At 41.1% G+C, this 19,526-nt stretch overlaps 1 protein-coding gene across 2 annotated transcripts in view; it reads left to right on the top strand.

Annotated features, from left to right (window-relative positions):
* Positions 1 to 19,526, top strand: part of LOC108876264 (low-density lipoprotein receptor class A domain-containing protein 4) — a 192,005-nt gene that overhangs the window by 164,328 nt on the left and 8,151 nt on the right. For both annotated transcript variants that reach the window (XM_018665646.2, XM_018665647.2), the window contains 2 exons: positions 13,965 to 14,119; positions 17,072 to 17,122. In XM_018665646.2, coding sequence (XP_018521162.1) covers positions 13,965 to 14,119; positions 17,072 to 17,122 — 206 coding nt within the window. The remainder of the gene's footprint in view (positions 1 to 13,964; positions 14,120 to 17,071; positions 17,123 to 19,526) is intronic.

Genomic DNA, 19,526 nt, shown 5'->3' on the forward strand with positions numbered 1-19,526 from the left:
TGAGGCATACACGCTTTTGGTATTCGTGGGTCAGACTCAAAATGCTTTGGTAGGCCTGTTCCCAGCCAAGGACGGAAAACATCTACCAAAATTTATGATAAATTGTTAATAAGTTATGGCCAATTTCCTGCTAACCCCCTTCCCTTGTGAAGTTTATTGGTCAATATCTTGAAAACTACGTAAAATATTAACAAGCTTTATGAAATTGTTTATATGCCTGAGTATGATCTCCAGAAAATTTGCTATTGAGTGGACATACGGTTTAGGAGGAGATCAGAAATGTGTTGTTTGTTTGGTTGTTGGTTGGTTGGTTTAAGAAAAAAATCAAAATAGAGGAAAATCAATCAGAGCTGACTTTTATGGTCCAGGGGACTTTTTCTTTAGAGAACATTGAGCTGGGCTTGTGTGTCAAAATCTGAAATGTTACCATTATTGTTCACAAATTGTGACAGCTGACATCCAGTCAGTGTAGCAGTGCTCCACACACAACACTCACAAAGGCTAATGTTGTCTTGTTTAGGCTAATGAAGCAGTATCTCATAAAGCAATTTGGGCACTCAACATTAGCAGGTCACCGTAATTATTGTTGGCCTGTCAAAATATAACAATGACATTTATATGCTCACACTATTGGTCTGTTACTGTTAGCTAGTTTAAACCACTGCTTGCACACTGGCTGTATGGAGGGATGTGTATATGTGCCACGTTATCAAATTTGGTAATGAGAATTGTTGAATTTTAATGGGAATGGTGCCAACTACAAGATTTCTTGTAATTTTCATATCCAGCCTCGTAAGCTGACAAAGATCTATGTTTATGGCAGGCTGAGTTGCCTTTGGCTGATAGGAGTCAGTGAGGTGAGGTGGTGTTTGTATGTCTGTGTGTCTCCATTAATGGCTGGCTGGTTGGCTTTTTATTGTGCCTTTGGGATTTGTTTACCATTTTTCCAATTTTGGAATTCACAGTGTTTTTCTAAAGCACAGTGTAAGTTCTTCAGTGCTAGTGATGGGTCATGATTTTCACATTTTCGATTACTCATTAAATGTTAGAGCGTTCAATTGTTTAAGTGACTGTTGAATAGTTCCCAGTGATTATATAGTATATTTGCTTGAAATACCCATCCCTATTCAATACAAACAAACATATTACATACATTAAGGATAACATTGGTGATACTCTATATACTTCAATAAATCCAGTTAAAATGCCAAAAACAACATGTGCTAGTCCATCTCTTAACACTTTAAGGCTTTCCTATGCTTGTCTGTGGCTCCAAGTCCACTGGTTCCTCACAAATAAATATTATTTTTTAAATTCTTTTTTTATTAAATTAATTAAATTAATTTTTTTAAAAATCAGCTGGACACTGTAGTTCATAACAAATTTTTCTCAAGCAGGAAGAAACAGTGCATTTGTTCAGAACTATTTTCAGCAGCGAATTAACACACAATTGGTGCTGTAGTGACTATTTGTGGCAGCAGGACCTTATTGGTTTGCAAATGTGATGATTTTGTGTACATGAATAGTACATAATGTCAATATCCGTTGCATCCATCTGTCTGCATGTTGGTCTTAATTTGCCAGTTTGGCCTTGGGTTGTGTATGTGCTTGTCTGTGTCCTATTGGCTGATATCCTCTCCTTAGAACTGTCACAACAGCCCACTGCCATGTGTCTGTCTCCTGTGACTGTTGTTGATGAGGAAGAAGAAGATGATGATGATGATGATGATGATGATGATGATGCACTTGTAGGGCCTTCATTTTATATTTTTCAGTCATTCACCAACCAGCATGCTCAGAAATAATGAAATGGACCGTTTTCTGCATTAGTGATAGAGGATTCAGTATTTCTCTTAACTATAGTCATTGCTCTGGAAGAGAAATCCACCCAACTATCACAAACATATACACACATAAGTTTGCACAGCTATCCTTGTTAGGATGTTGCATTGAATTCTACACTAACCCAAACCCTGTCCCCAAATCTAAATCCTAACCAATTCATGCAGTGCCTCAGAAATTATGCTTTACCTCATAAGGACTGGGTTTTGGGCTCTATCATGAGGTCTATTGGTTGGTACACATATACACACACACACACACACACACACACACACACAGACATTTCTAACCCTGTTGAAGCTGTATATGATCAGAGTTCAGCCTACCCTTGCTTGTTGCTCAAAGTGCACCACAACGCCCCCACACATGCATTTGCACATTGACCCCAGCTGACCTGAGAAACACCCCCCCCCTCCCACACACACACACACACACACACACACACACACACACACACACACACACACACACACACACACACTTAAAGCATGACATTAGTCTGACCCTCCAGTCTGGTTAAGTCACTCAGAGAGAGAGGGAGAGCAGTCAGTCTGGCGTTATGGCAGGGTGCTGAAGAGGGTGGGGGTGAGGGGGTTGTCTAGACACTATCCTGTCTGTCTGGCTCTGATAATGTACACACACACACCTGAGACAATGCGGTGTGTGTTTGTGCGTGTGAAGTGACATGTCGAGCCAGCCGCGCATCAGCCATCTCTCTGACTGGATGAATACTTAAACACTGCATCCCTCTCTGCTTTACTGCTGTTCATGAATATTACAGCGGTGGAATATGGATAATATTAGACTATATTGTAATATTCATGGTATGTTATCACGTAGCCCTGCGTTTTTCATATCTTTGCTCATGTTATATTCATGGAGATGGTGATGATATGTCTAAGTCAGTCCTTTTGAGGGGCTGAAGTGGGGATTTATTGCTGGCTCAGCATTGGGTCTCACCATTAAGGCCTACCTCAGCAATAATCAAAATCGGGCTATGTTCAGAGAAAATGCGAAAAAGACAATAGCAGTGACACAAATGTATGTTAAGTTGAAGGGACAACTGCCTGTGATAAATGCACAATAAGAATGAAAAGCAAAAGCGTGTGAGCAACAAGCAGAACTATGACCTAGTATACAGACCCCTTTCTGTCTCTCATGAATTTGTGTTATCTTGACAGGTGTTCTTCATATTTAGTACCTTATTGATATAAATGAGGTGGGTGGGTGAATGTAAATAAGTGGAACAGTCTGGCGCTAGACTATGTCCATGCACCACTAAATATTTCCTTTTTACCTTGTATCAGCATTTTCTTTGTTCGGTATGATGGTAGGATGGAACTTAGTGGGGCTGCACTCAAATCAGAATTTCCATCACAGTTAGTCTAGTAGGTTTGTACTCGTATAGGTTTGACTAGGTCTATGTTCAGTGATGCTTCGAATACTCTGGGAAGGCCAGGGGAATATCATGGATTTTTTCATAACATTTCTCTGCAGAAATGTAACATTCAGTTGTTTCACAATATTGTGTTTAATCATCCACCATATCTCACACACCCATGGTCTAATTGTGGTGATTTTGGCCATCAGTCCTATCAGTAGGACAGCCAGACAGTCAGCCAGATATTAAACAAACTGTTTAAAATTTACAACTTATTTACATGTTGCTTTTATCGAAAGGAACTTACAAGCGAGCCAGCTTGGGGTATAGTGTCTTGCCCAAGGACACTTTGGCAAGCAGACAGGAGGAGCCAGGGTTCAAACTGTCAACCCACTCTACCACCTGAGCCACAGCTGCCCCCATGAGAACGAGAAAATGAATGTGGATGATAAAACTTAAACACACAGACTTTGTGGTTCAGCTTTGACCTATTGTACTTGCTATAGCTGTTCACAGTTGTCCTATGCATTAAAACAGTAAACAGGAAATTTCAGGTGAGCTCACTTTCATATTGAACTTTCAGATTGGTGAGTCCACTTGTGACCACTTCTCAGGAAGTGGTTTCAAAAAGCTGGCTGTTTACAACCTGTCTAGTTGCCTGAGTTTTCATGTTTCTTGCTGTGTTGGAATTTGTTATGGCAGTGTCCCAGATCTCACCAACTACTTTGATGAGGAGCCTACAGTATTATTATAACCATTAGAAATGTTCATCAAAACAATGAAGAATAAGATCCAAGTCACTGATGGACAGACAGATCTGTAAAAACTGAAATTTGACTGAGCCGATGTAATTCAGTGTAATTCTCAAGGTTATCAGTGAAGTGTTTGAATCTACACTGCAGGCTGGAGTCTCTGCTAACCAAGAGAAGCAGAGTGACATGTGCCTCATGAATGGAACCAACACTGGTCGAACATGGATTGAGCAGATCCATGTCTTATGCAGGTTTGCTGTCTGAAAGTGGTATTCGTCTCTGTGGTGAAGCATAGACAGATCCATTGTGGTGTCTGATTCGCCTGTGCTGTGTGAGTGATAAAAGAAGGGATAGATAGATAGATAGACAGAGAGAGAGAAAGAGAAAGGAGAAGGAATAAAAGAGACAGAGCTGTAATTGTTTGCTCTCTTGGTGAGTCCCCATAGCTGATACCTACTGCATGTTGTGTCACACACAGCTCACACTGTGGTTGACACTGTTGCCACCAGACTGATACGTCTAGACGTAACAATGCACGTCTCTCAAGGGAGGTAGAGGAGTGTGTGAGCCTGTGCATGTGTGTTTGTGTGTGTGTGTGTACCTCATCTCTCTCTCCCTACATTTCTCCTAGCTCATTCTGTCCCTTCATTACTGAACTTTCTCTCCTTCTCACTAACTGTGCCAGTCTTTCCAAGTGTCTGTGTGTGTGTGTGTGCACGCAAAAACTGTTCACTTCCTCTCCCTTTCTTGTCTCCTATCTTGCTCTGTTCCATCGTGTGTGTGTGTGCGCGCGCGCGTGCGTGTGCGTGCCAGTCAGGTCGCGGCCTTGGTGCCCCAGCAGCTCTGGGCCTTGTTGATCACGACACCGTGCCCGAGAGTTACCATGGCAACGACAGTGGCAGCAGACAGGGCTGTGTGTGTCTATGTGTGTCAAAGGAGGACTGTGTGTGTGTGGGCCCAGTGTGGTGGGCAGCGGGCTGTGAACTCAGAAGGCCTCTAGCTGGGCTGAAGCTCTCTGGGCAGCATGAGAAGGACGAACAAGTTGGAGCAAAGAAAGCGTGGTTTATTTTAGTCTGTCTCATTTTACTCAGCACAAATATTATAATTAAGGTTTTTTAACTTATGGATGTACAACTAGACATGAAAACTCACAGGCTGAGTGCTTGGGAATTGGAAACAGTGACACAGTGACTTGGAACACTTCCTTTGTCAGTCAGAGAGGAAGTGCTGCATTTCACTGTAAAGTGCGGTTTTAATTACCAGATGTGACCATGAGAATGGTTGGGGATTTTTTTCATGACTGAGATGTAGCTCTTGAGTGCAGCAGGAAAGTAGAAATGACTGCAGAGGAAATAAGCCAGCTGGAGGGTTTATTGAGCTCAACTTGGCTAGGTAAAATAAAAAACACCTCACTAGCAGTCTGCACATTATGCCAAGCTCTTAGTTTTTAGGGGAACATGTAAATCCTACTAAGTACAGTAAAAAATTCTGCTGTCATCTACTGTTTTCTGCTGTCCTGTCATCTCCCAGAGCTGCGCCTGGTCAGGCAGCATTTTTGCTGTTGACTGTTGACTATTGCAGTGATCCCATAAATTGCTGCTTTAGCTCTGAAGCTGTGTGCTGCTTGGCTGCAAGATAGGATTCATAACAGCTGAAGCTTGGTCTCTTTAGTGTAAGAGAAAAGGCATTTCCTTTGCTGATGAGAAGAATTTGCACTCTCAGGTAGGAATGCACGATTGTGGCGAAAATAATAATTCAGATTATTTTGATCAGTATTGAGATCACAGTTACTTTTTGTAGTTATTCATTTATTTTAGGGACAAAATATTTTTATTGCTCTGTTACATTAAAGACAGAGTAAGGCATCGCCATGGAAACTGACAACTGGCTGAGGAGGAAATGGCTGAATTGAGTGTATCCGCTTTTTCATAGCAGAAGCAAAACAAACGTAATATAAAATGTCATCAAAGGAATGACATGGCAACATAAAGGAGTAAAAACCAGCAAGTGTTAGTGGTTTAGATTGTTCTTACAGAACTACAGTGACTGAAGACAGGCCTGTAGGTTTGTAGTATAGCATCTTAAATTATGCATCAATCCCAATGTGCTTGCAAAGTTTGAACCAGTTTCAGGTCTTAAGCCTTCCTAAATTTTGTAAGGGCTAATATCACAATATAGAGTAAGTGACGGAGCACTTAGGTTATGTGTTACATTAGCTGCAGCAAAGCTAACATGCATCCTTAATCCTTTCATCCTACTGTAGTTTGTGGTGTTTTTTCAGGTGGTTGAACAACTTAGTTGTGTTGCTTTGCAGCACAGACACAAGTCTCATGCACTCCTTGCATATGATTTGCTCTTGCTTAGCATTACTTGCCCTAAACCCAGAACACTTCCAAACATTGTTTGATGATCAGTTCTGCCCTTCACCTTCTGCTTTAAACATTTGATTTTTGTTTTGCCTGTCTGCTCTCTGCTTCTACTCTGTACAGCTGCTGCAGGGTGCACGTGCAGTTGTAGTGGCTGGCTGTTTAGGGAGCACTTGATTTCATATGCAGTCTAGCATACATTTAAAATGTCAATATTGCAAATGATCAGGTTAATTATGGGAAGCCAGAATCATGATGGGAATAGATATTCATTCATTGTCCAGCCCAACACTCAAGCTCTTCTGTCAGCACACATCTACTGTCATACCCCAATCATGGAATATGTTCTAGTGGACTTGGACAAACGATGTTCCTTAGTGCAAACTAAACAAGCCAGGCTTTGCTGCTCTCTGAAGCATCTAAGGTCATCTGAGCTCAAATGTTAACTTTATTGAGCAATGACAATGTTAGAAGCTCTAGCTGAGTATGTGCAGTCTCTATAGATAGCCATTAATTTTATTTTCATTTCAGGGCTAGACAGGGTAAACCTGTAAGTCCTCATTAGTCACAGACAGTGAGTTTTCATTTCATTTTTCATTAATGGTTTGTTGTTGCTAGTAGGAATGAATTAGTGATATAAATATATATATAGTATGAGTCCATTTTATAGAGAACCATGCAATGACCAAGACTAAGCCAGAATACTATGTAGAGGCAGACAACCCTGTTCATGTCTGAGTGGAGTTCACTTGTAGTTACTCCATCACTCTTTCAGCAAATCAAACTGATCAAGTCTGTGTTCTCTGTTGTTATTATTTTTTAAGTGGATACAATATATTGTGTGTGTCTGTGTATGTCTAGGACTCCAGGCAAAGACCAAAAGAAAAGACGAAAAAAAGAATGAATGTTTGGTTCAGTTTTGATTCCATTGTATGTACTCATATTACACCAAAACACATTTTCTCACCTTCCTTAAGTGGTATCTATCCACACAGACAGTATTGGCTTTATTGTGGAAAACAAGACATTTAGATTGACAAAATCCTGGTCCTGGTTACTCAGTATTCAGTGGGACTATTTCTTGGTGAACTGACACTTTAAGGTCAGCCATGATTCCTCATTTAAAAGTGCATGCATTTTGCATGTCTGAATGTGTCCTCAGTCCTGACTGTGTTCCAGTAGCCACTGCTATTAAGGGATGAGAATAGATAAAATTTCATTGATATCTGTGCCATTATCAATTCTGTTTATCAGTCAGATTCATTAGCAATTCCTGTCATGATTCCTGATCAATTTTTTGTGTGGGTTTTTTTCAGTCAACACAGCATATTATCTCTGAGTCTCTGAGAAAGTATTTGTACAGCATTTGTTGTTGTTTAGATTTTCCTTGTCAAAGAAAAAAAATTCTACCTGTATATAACATAGGATATTTATCCTCAGTAACAGACATGCTGCTTAGTTGGGAAGCAGTGGCAAATACATGGCATTCCTGGAATTTAAACCCATGTTGCGTGGACAGATGCTTCAGCATATTGCTGGTGTTTCTACCCTTACTTCACACTACCATTTTACAGACATTACAACTAGCACTGTCATCTTCATGAAATAAAATCTCTCTTGTCTCCACTCAGTTACTGCAGTGCACACAGCACATACAGGTGTGTGGCACCTTAGACCCTTTCCTCTCTGCTATGACTCCTTCTTGTTGCAAGTTGCCAGCAGTGTAGACACATGAGTTTTTATGTTGTTGTTTTTCAGAGCCAGCATCACTAACAAGAATTGATAAGTTTTAAGTTTAACATATGATTCCAGTGGTTCAGACATTTTGGAACCAGTTTTTAACTGTAACCGCTTCTCAATTCCCATCCCTACTGCTGTCATGTGTCTGTTTGTCTGCTGTGTGTCTGACAGCTTGTTTTCACCAGCAGGTCAGCTGAAGTATCTGACCTCCCTTTGGTCCCTCTCTCTCTCTCACTCCCACACACACACACACACACACACACACACACGCACAAAGGTCAAAGGGTGATCATTGGGTCCCCGTGTCTGTGCACTGTTCTCTATGCTGTTTACTTTCTTTGTGTTTTGCCTTTTTGAATTTGACCAAGCTACTGATGCTGCAGCTGTTATTGCTGCTTGTGTCTGATAGGACCAGGTATTGGTATTAAACCTCATTATCCCTCAGTACTGACCAATATGTATCTGTAGCACAGAGTATAGAAACCTGTGAAGCACTGAAAGCTGGTATCCTAGGGTTCAAGTCCAGCTGCAGACCTTTGTACATCATCTCTCCTGTCTCTTGTGTAATAAGAATAAGAATAATAAAGACACATTAACTAAATATTTTAATTGCTAACTATTATGATAATTACAGGGGCACTATTATAAGGCTGAGGTGCAGGTGCAGCCCCTAAGCCATTTTAGGGCACCACCTAAGCTGAATTAATGTACAGTCATTGTTGAGAACATCCAAACTAAATGATTTTTCTCTGATTAAATGGTTATTGTTAGCTCTAGTTTTTCCAAATTTTTGAACACAGATACATAAATAGTCCAAAATTATGGGATATTGCACAATATTAATTGAAAAACATTACATTTTCTTGAGGGAGGACCCTGAGACTCCACACCACAAAAATGCACATACATCTTCCACAAGCTTTGGGAAAACCCTAAATTGATTCAGTCATTTACCAAGCAAAAATAATATAAAAAGGCTAGGATTTGCTGTCATATATTATAGTAAACAGAATACCTTTGTAACTTGGTCAGGTTAACTACTGTAGTCATCAAAATGCCTTTACATAGTCAATTAGGATTTAGAGGAGAGGAGGGGTCAGTTCATTGAAATATAGCGTTTTGAGGGAAACCACCCACAACAAGTCCTCTGGCTGCTGTCTCCAAATGTATGAGAAATTTCCTTCAAAGTAAAATTTTCAGACAACCTGGCATTATAATTGATAAATATTCTTTAGGTTAAACAACTTTCATGTTTTGTTTTTTTTAAATCTGTAAGCTATTTTTTGGTAATATAGGTGATTGTTGCCTCATTGTAACATGTTTGAAAGAGTTGTGGTGTAACCTCTCAACAGTCACTTTAAATAAACTCGATGGCCTCTCTCCTCACCACACCAGAAAAACTGATGGAATGACTGGCTTGCAATGCAAATTATTCAGCCTGCTGAGGGAATAAGAGTGCTGCAGATGCAGGACTGATATTGTTTTGACAAGTGGATTACGGTTGTAATAACATCAGACTGGTGCTGGTAATGCAGACTGCCAGCACACACTGTTCTCTAGCCTGTGCAAGAGTCTGTGCTGTACACTGTGTTCTAGAACCTCTGATCTTAGATGAATTCTATGTTTCAGGCCTCCCCTCTTCTCTGCCTCTTTTCTCTCTTATTTAATCTCTCCTCCTCCCCACACTTCCTTCCTCCCTTCTCAACTCCTCCTCTGGCTTCCTTCCTCCCTGAAGTTCAGAGGAGAGGCCATTGACTGCAGCCACAGTGCTTTTATTTTGTTGTTAAAACATCCCTGCCTGTGCTTCAGAAGACAGCTTCGAGTCAGGCATCTGGTTTGTGTGACTTCTACAAAAGCAGAAGGGCAGAGTATGTGATATTTATCCAGCAGGCTTACCAAAGGGCCCGGGTGACTTGGTTTCCCAGAATGCTGTTCTCTAAATGCCTCTCTCAGTCCCCTCCCTGTGGCTGCTGTGGTAAGCACACAGGCAGTAAACTGTCCAAGGTGGGAAAAATCGTTTAGGTCAGCTAAAACTGAAAAATGTCAGAAAATGAAGTCTTTTTCAGGGATTGAGAAATCGTTCATTTACAACTTTCATGCAGCATTGGAAGTAAATGACACCTCAAAATGTTATGCAGAATGAGTCAAAACATTTTGAGAAAATTTAGGATGTAAGATTTTGTAATTTTTTTTTGTTTGTTTGAAACTCTATTATTTGTTTGATTTATGCCTTTTCTCTATGCAAAACATTGAAACTTTCAACTGGTAGTGTATTTATGTTGTTGAGTCAATGCATCCATTGAGTCGACTCACAAAATGTCAGTGAATTCATTACCTTTTTTTGTTGTTGTTTTTTGCTGCCTCACAGCACACAGAGCAATACAGGGGAAACAGTGTGGCAGGCTGTAAACTTTACAACCAGGTCTTGTCTTAAAATGACCATACCACAAAACTAACTGTCATGGAAGTAGAGGCGGTAATGGGAACAAAGGGCAGAGTGACACCAGACAGTGCAAGGCAAGTTGTTTCTATTGGCTGCTCTGCTACTCTCAGCTCTGGTGTCTGCCTGAAGGTGTCAGCAGCCTGCAGGAGACACTTCATGATGCAGTGGGATTTCATAACTGAACTATGACCAAGATGCCAACTTACATATATGTATATGTGAGTGACAGATTAAAGGAAAAACCTGAATTCATGAGTGGAGAAGCACAACAAATGCAGATGCTTCAATACAGATGTGCTGCATGGTTTAACAAAGCAATTAACATGCATAAGAATACTGTGTAGGCCCAGCTGATTCAAAATTTGTATCAAGATGCTTAGAGAAAAAGATCTAAATGACTTTGTAAGAGGGTTCATTGTCAGGGCGCAGATTGCAGGCGCTCCAGTCCCTGCTCAACTTGCTGGTGTTTCAGTAGGAACAGAGTTAGAAGTAGAGTTAGAAGTTGGCAATCTTCTCATTCTTATCCTACCTCTCCTCTGTGGCTGCTGGGTTGGAACAGAGGTAGGTTTGGGTCAGTTTACATTTCAACTCCAACTTGACAGTAACCCATTCTGATACAGACACATAAGCTGGGAAGACTGGGTTAGGTTGGCTTTAACAGGACTGGGATGGTCTCTCCTTCAGCGTTTTGTGTGTTTCCTGCATGTTGTCATATTTCTCTTAAGAGGAAAGATTTTGTGATTGAAACAATTAGTTGAATTTTTTTCGCAGTGCTAATCAAACTTCTAAGTCTGACCGTCTCTTCTTCTTGTTGGATTTTCACATACTGCTCTCTTGTCTTTCACTGATTCCATCTCTGTGTCAGGAAGTGTACAGGTGGCTTGTGGGTAATACACTCCAAAAGAGAGAGAGAGTTTTGTGGAGAAAGTGTCCACCAGCAGGCATGGTGGCTCAAATAGCTCAGTGTATGCTGTGTATTGTTCTTGCCGAGCTGTAGGTACACACAAGGACACAGACTGTACAAACACAGACACAGAAACTACACACACAAGTGAGTGAGTGTCCAGCCGTGAGTAAGAGTGTGAGTCAGAGGTCAGACTGGGTGCCAAGACCAGACAAGGTCAGGACTTCTGTCCAGAGCAAACTAACAGCACATGACAAAAGAGTCTCAGACAGCAGGGAGGGGGGCAGGGAGGGAGTGGAGCAGAGGGAGGAAGGAGGGATAGATGGATAAAGACAGTGGGAGACTGATGAATAAGAAAAGCAGGGAAAGAATATGGTGGGTGAGGGAGGAATGCAAGAAGAAAGACTGATAAAGATGGAATGTTGTAAGACTGCAAGAAGAGATTTGGGGGAGAGGAAGGATGGAGGGAGCGGGTTAGAGGAAAAATTGGTCAGAAAAATGGCGGGCAAGTGATGATACAGGAAGAGTTCACAGAGATGGAGTGAGAGGAAAGAAAAAGAAAGACAAAAGGATGAAATGATGAACAAGAGACAAGAGGACTGGGAGAGAGGTTATCCCAGATCAGCTGATGCTGGTGTGCGCATACACAGTATGTACACGTATTGTTGTTGTTGTTTGTTGAGGACAGAAACACTGCAGTTACTCAGCATTGCCACAAAGAAACCACTGTCTCAACACTCCTCTTTCCTGTGATTTGAAGCTTCTCTCTGTAGAATCCCCAGGCACACAGTGACACATATATAAACCATACATACACTCCGTGTGAGACAGACTGACTTGGAAGTTTGAGGTGTGCTACCCCCTGCTGGTGAATACGTGTTAGAACATTCACAGTAGTGCTCAATCAAGGACTCAGTGGCTCCTTTAAACATTTTCTGTTAAACCCCTAAAACATTATTTCCCACTTGAGAGAACAATCTCATTTGAAGTCCCATTTAGGAGCTGCTCTGGAGCTTTTGATTTTATCGCATGGTTTCATCAGTAGATGGAGCACAGTTGTTTAGTTGTCATAGAATTGTGGAATTCTTTTGTAAATAGGCCGTTGTCATAGGAGACATTATGACTTGTCATGATAGGAAAAGCAGCAAGTATTACTGATGACTTTGACATTGACTCTGTTGTATTCAAGTGTCCCAGTGAGCCATGACTGAGGAGGTAACAGTGCACAATATTTAATTCCATGAAAATAACGAAGATGATAAACAGTGACAGTGTGAATACCACATTTAATCCCTGAAACCAAAGCAGCCAAATGGAATTCAGCCATCACTCATTTTATGAATTACACCTGTGCTTTCCCAACTGTAGCATGTCAAAATGTCCTTTGTTATGAATATTTATTGTATTATAAATATTATTATATATGGGTTTTGTTATTATAGATTGGTCTGGTCTGGAGTCAAGAATGAAGGGAAAAACAGTTATGCTGATTTTTTTTTTCTCTTGTCTCTCACAAAATGCTAAAAGTATTTTTACTTCTGCTCTAAAAAATATTCAAATTAGATACTTGGAGAAGGTAAAGATTTGTTAACAGATTTGAAGTTGATTTTGTTTTGTTCAACTAGATTTTTTTGAACAACTATATACAAACAATACAAAAAAACAAAGTAGCAAATGATTGTCCGTGCATGCAGAGATAGGCCGTATCTTCAGCGTCCGTAGCTGCCATGACAGACATGTTCAAACAGGCTGGAATTCTCTGTACAATGTCACAGTCTGGGGATGTCAACTGAGTGTGATGTAAAAGGTGGTTCATATAAACTGTACGTTAATCCACACTCGAGCTCAAGCACATAAATCAACATACAGTACACTATGTAAACTTGCAGCTAGTAGCATGTTTATTTTTTCACCATGCTAATGACTGGACAATGCAAGTAATTTGAATGGGGAGGAAGAAGTAACAGGGAGCCAAATCCAGCGAGTAGATTGTATAGTGGCAATTGTGTTGGTGCAGCTGGAAAAGTCACATTTAAGATCACACCATGTGCGATTGCATTGTCACAATGGAACACCCAGTTGCTATTGTACCACAGTTCAGGTCGTTTGCACCAAATGCCCTCTGACGCCTCAGACAGTGCAGTAGAACTCAGCGTGGACAATCTTACCTTGTGGAACGATTTCATGGTGGCCAGCCCTGGGACTGAAAAGATTGAGCATGCTCTTGATGGTGCTCCTGACCTGATGTGCTCTCTTTGGCCTTGGTAGACTGCATGCTCTTCCACTGCAAAAACTGCAGTTAGGTGTCTGAGCCGTAGCCATTAATCAAACTCTTTCTCAACAGGAACAGTCTCTGAACTCTTTGATCATACCTCGCACAGATTAATCCATAATCATTAGTTGCAGCACTTCCTTCAAACTTCCTCTTATTCTAAATATTTCTACTATACAACTAGCCTATAATTATTTTGGACACACACCTCTTGTAAATGTTCAAGTCTAACCCCCCTCTCTCCTTTTGTGTCTGTTTGTGCAGCTGAACTGGAGTTTGTTCAGATCGTCATCATTATCGTGGTGATGACAGTGATGGTGGTTGTGATCATCTGCCTGCTCAACCACTACAAGCTCTCCACCTGGTCTTTCATTACAAGGCAGAGCCAGGCCCGCAGGCATGACCATGCCCTGCAGCAGGTTAGTATGACTTTATGTGTGTGTGTGTGTGTGTGTGGGTGGGTGAAAGTGAATGAGACAAAAAGAAACTGTTTGTGCTGGGTTGCACTCTGGCAGTGCTGCTCTCTCAGCATCTATGCCAATAATATTTTGATCTGAACTAATAGTGCGTGAGAAACTGCTTGTATGTCTGTCAATTCATCTGTTCTCACTGACTATCCCTACGAAGTCATTGTGACAGTACAGTCTTTATTTCTGAAGCAGGACCAACATAGCTTACCAGTTTGTTCCCAGTGAAGCTACGCTGAGCTAAATGAATCCTTTTATCCCAGACGGAGTCTCTGTCCCGGTTTCATTGGGGTAACAGCTTTGCTCCAGTCTGTTAGGTGAACTTGCTGAATTGGTTTCTTCCGAGCCAGACTCTGTCAGACCTTGATGTTTAATTCACTACAGTGCTGTCTAGACAGCAGTGGCACTGCCCCCATACTGACACGGTGACACTCTGGGACAAACACACACTCACTTGGATACATGCACACTTGCAAGATTACACCCACTGAAATAGGTTCAGGTACAGAATATGATGCAGGATGCAAAATTATTGGTCTATTTGTGTATTCAGCTGCTAGACCAGCATCTGAACAAAAAATAAATAAATAAATATATATATATATCAGCTTGGTTGTCCTATTACTAGCAGCTGTGTTTAATGACTGGTAAAGCAAGTAATTCTGTGTATTATAAACCAATGACTGATGATTGAAATATATATATGAAATATTACATTTGTAGTATTGAATTATTAATTATGCAAGGAACGGATTAGAGTGAAACATTACCATAGGTTACTCCATCTGCTCTGATGGCTGGTATCACATCTTGTTGTAATCTTTCTGACTTTCAGATTAAAGCTATTAAATTGATGAAATTTATGAATAATGAAAATAATGCATGTGCTAAGAAATGGACTGTATACTGTTAGTAATTATGAAAATGAAATGCAGTGTCATTCAGGCATGTGTAGTTAGTAGAGTACTTACCAGAGCACCGATCACACCGATCAGCCATAACATTAAAACCACCTGCCTAATATTGTAGGTTCCTCTTGTGCCACCAAAACAGCTCTGAACCATCAAGACAAAGACTTCCCAAGACCTCTAAAGGTGTTCTGTGATACCCAGGCTCCACAGCGTTAGCAGCTGATCCTTCAAATCCTGTACGTTGCGAGGTGGAGCCTCCATGGATCAGACTTGCTTTTCCAGCACATCCCACAGATGTTTGTTCAGAGCGAGATCTAGGGAGCTTAAAGACTAAGGCAACACCTCGAACTCTTTGTCATGTTCCTCAAACCATTCTTGAATCAGTTTCGCCATGTGGCAGGGCACATTATCCTGCTAAAAGGGGCCACTGCTATCATGGAATATTGGTGCCACTAAGGACTGTACTTGGTCTGCAACAATTTTTGGGTTGGTGGTACATGTCAAAGTAACATCCACATGAATCCCAGGACCCAAGGTTTCCCAGCACACTGCCTCTGCTGGCTTGCCTACTTCCCATAGTGCATCCCGTACCATCTCTCCTCCAGGTAAATGACGGACATGCACCTGGCCATCCACATGATGTATAAGAAAAACAGGATTCATCTGACCAGGCCACCTTCTTCCATTGTTCCATGGTCTAGTTCTGAAGACACTCACATGCCCATTGTAGTTGCTAAATGGGGTCAGCATGGACACTCTGACCAGTCTGCTACAGCACCCATATGCAACAAGCTGTGATACACCGTGTGTTCTAAGGTTTTCAGCAGTGTGTGCTACAGTAGGTTCTGTGTGGAGATGGGAGAAACTTCCAGTTCTAAGCATCATGACTGGTTTCCCCCAGACATGATGCTTAGACTTGAGGCAGTTCAATCTTGGTTTCATTAGACCAGAGAATCTTGTTTCTCACAGTCTGAGAGGCCTTTAGGTGCTTTTTTGCAAACTCCAAGTGTGCTTTCACGTGTCTGTCAGTGAGGAGAAGCTTTGTCTGGCAATTCTGCAATTACTGATGGAGTCTTGCTGTGATGGTTGTCAAGTAATCAGTCATCTACGCGGCCCGTAAACTGCCAAAATTTTTTATGACATTTACATTCTTTTTTTATTAATGTATTTTAGATAGCCTGCACCAATATGATCATTATAACACTCATCATCATTATGACTGGACATTGCTGTGTCACCAGTCTGTGCTGCAAACATGTTTCTAATTCTACTTTATGTATATAAAATATCCTGTTATATGGCTGCTAATAATATTTCCTAAATCATCCCAAAACACTGATCCAGTTGGTGAAATAACACTGGGTTCTATACCCATGGCAACTTCAGAAAGCTCCAAGCTAACAAGTGCAAATTTTTAGAGCAGCTGATAGCCTTTGCCCCTAACAGACACACAGATAACCAGGATTTATTCATGTTTGTCTTCCTTTTCAGATTTCTTTTTCTTTGAATATTGTTGACTGTGTCATCTGAGAAAAGATCCTCAAGTTAAATGTAAATGAAGGGACACTGAAATTATTTGATGTTTGTGTTTCTTTGCTGTTGCTTTTATTTTTCCTATTTTTAAGATGGGACCTGTCTGCCAGGCTTGGGTGTAAGGACACCCAAGCTGGGCAGCATTTGGGGTTTGAAGCCATCAGGCATCCCTGAGCATTGCTGTTTCATCTTTTGTGTTGTTGATATATTTTGGGTGTTTTTCTTGCTCCTTCCCTTTTTGTTCAGGAAGAAAGTTTGAGACCAGCTCAATGGTCTCACATCAAAAACCGCCCCAGATGTAACAAACAACAAATCTGTGATGATTGTTGATTTAAAGCTTTATCAGTAGCACTGAATCTAACATGTATTAAACATTCTGAATGTTCAAAAAGGTCATTTTGTCAACATTAGAAAATAAAGATGCACTTACTTTACATATTTTTTCTGTCTCGATGTTTAGGATGGGTGTCTGTGGCCTTCAGACAGTGGCTCTCGACAAGGTGCCTCGGAGGTAAGACCACCATTACCCTGACCCCTGTTAAACCCATTGCCAAACCATAATCACAGTGAGAGTGACAGTCCAAGCAGGGCTAAATCTGTGCTTGATATTTACAGCCACGGTGACTCTGAGCACCCAGAATTGTTCTCAACTATTTATTTGGATAGAATCAGGTATTTACAACAGCATGACAGCTGTATGTAGAACAATGTCTAAAGAAGGTTCTTTGCAATTACAACATTTTAGCATGTTCACAAAACCTCATGAATACATAACTGCACACTCACTTTGACTGGTGATGTTTGCTTAATGGCGTCTATTCCAGATAGAAGAGCCTACAAGTCATGGTGAGAAGAGATGCACTCGGAAAACAGAGCTCAAAGAACACTTTAAAAAGCCAACTTTAAAATCACACTATAAGTTGAAGACAATAGTATATTGGGGCTCTATGAGAGGTTTGGCTGACCAGGCTGGGCACGCTTTGGGAATCAAAGCCAATTGTAGCACTTTGTGTAGGCATAAGGGCATGTTTGCACCAAAACAAACACACCAAATTTTCTTTCATTTGGAGTATCCTGCCAGCTAAAACCATTATGTGTAAACAAAACTAAAGGAGATGTAAGGGGCAGAGAGAGAGAAAAGCACAGAGGGCAGGTAAAATGAGTCAGAAAGGAAGAGGAGCAGGAAGATGAAAACAACAAAAAAACGGTGTCAATGTTAAAGCACCCAGAGGGACCTGGAAAAAAAGGAAAAGGCCATGGATAGACACAGAGGGAGATGCAGCCAGTGAGTGTGGGTGGCTGATAGACGCAGTGATGGGGGCTCTGTGTGTGTGTGTGTGTGCGTGCGAGTGTGTGTGGTGGGGGGGGGGGTGGACGGATTTTGGTGCATCATTAATCAGCAACACCTCCCCTGACACTGTCTAGACAGCCGTCTGAGAGCTGCCCTGCTCTGCTGCACTCTGTTCCCTCTATCAGTTGTACACCTTTCTCTCCCCCTCCCTCTGTCTGTTTGTCTGGGTCTATACATTTTCTTTTTTTTTTCTCTCTGTTCTGTTTCTCTCTGTCTTTATTTCTCTAGCTCTCCTCTACCCTCCTTCCTCTCTTTCTTCTCCTCTTTCTGTGCTCCGTCTTTCCCTCTGTCTGTCATTTTAATCCTTTCAGTTCCACTCCTTCTCTGTCTTTCTTTCAGTTTCAGTTGCCCTGATCCCCGCAGGTTTTTATTCTGTGTAATGGTCTCTCCATCCCAATTGCCTTGTCAGTGGGGGTAGACTGTTGGAGCCACGGTCACTAATTGAAATGGATTCCCTCTGATAAGGAATTGGACAAATTGTGTTGAACTGGACAAAAATGAGAGAAATTTATGAAACTGATCATGTAGTCCCTGTGTGAAGAGTGTGTGTGTGTGTACCACTGTGGTGACACATTGGTGGTATCATCATCAACAGCATCATCTTTCATTGAACGTAAAAATGAGGTATACTCAGTGTACTCCACTGTAAGAAATGCCACGAGGCCTGATTTTGAGATACAAATTGTACTAATGGGTCCCAGTCTGGGGCTCAGGACCATGGTTGTATTAAGATAATCAAGCCCTGTTCCAAGATGTTGCCCCATTCATCTGAGTGATAATTGTTTAATGGGCACCAGGGTTGCAACGGTATGAGATTCTCACAGCTTGATAATCGTCTCAGAAAATATGTACAGTAGGGCTGTGCATCTTTATTGATCTCATGATTCAATCCTATTACAATTATCCTGTCAATGATTCAATTCATGAACATCATGCAGTTCACGAAGCATCATGATGTGTTTTTCCTATATTACTGCATAAGGCTACTTTCTCATCAATGAATAAAATCAGTCAGATTAATATGAACTCCCTTTTTATTATTTAGAAGTCAGTTTCAACATAAATGTCTCATTATAAACCAAAATAAATACATTGTATAGGTCTAGCCTTCCTATATTTTTGTGTGAAATTGTTCCAGCCTCTAAAACAAAACTAGCACTTATGCAGTCTAGTGTCAGCTTCTAGGAGCTGTCTCCTGCTCTAAGAAAGGACACTTCCTGAACATAGAAAACAGCATAAACATGCAACTGCATGACATAATTGAGCCTGTAGCTCCACCAGATGAGCACCTGTGTGAGACCGTCTGCCAGTCGTCACTAATGTAATGAAATGTTATTGTTATGTAAGACTCCACTGTGACCAAAGTCCAGGAATCACACGTTATGACTAACATGTCACAGCAGGGTCACATCAGTTCTTAGCTGGACTGGGTCTTCTATTTCCTTTAGAGTGGCAGGCATTAGCTTCTCAGGGTGAAAATGGCTAACGTGGCTATGTCTCATGAAGTAATTTTGAACTTTAGAACTTTATTGTCGAGCCAAGGCTGGGAAATCAATAAGCAATA

Source organism: Lates calcarifer, linkage group LG15 (genome assembly GCF_001640805.2).
Source record: "Lates calcarifer isolate ASB-BC8 linkage group LG15, TLL_Latcal_v3, whole genome shotgun sequence".
In the NCBI taxonomy this organism is placed as follows: domain Eukaryota; kingdom Metazoa; phylum Chordata; class Actinopteri; family Centropomidae; genus Lates; species Lates calcarifer.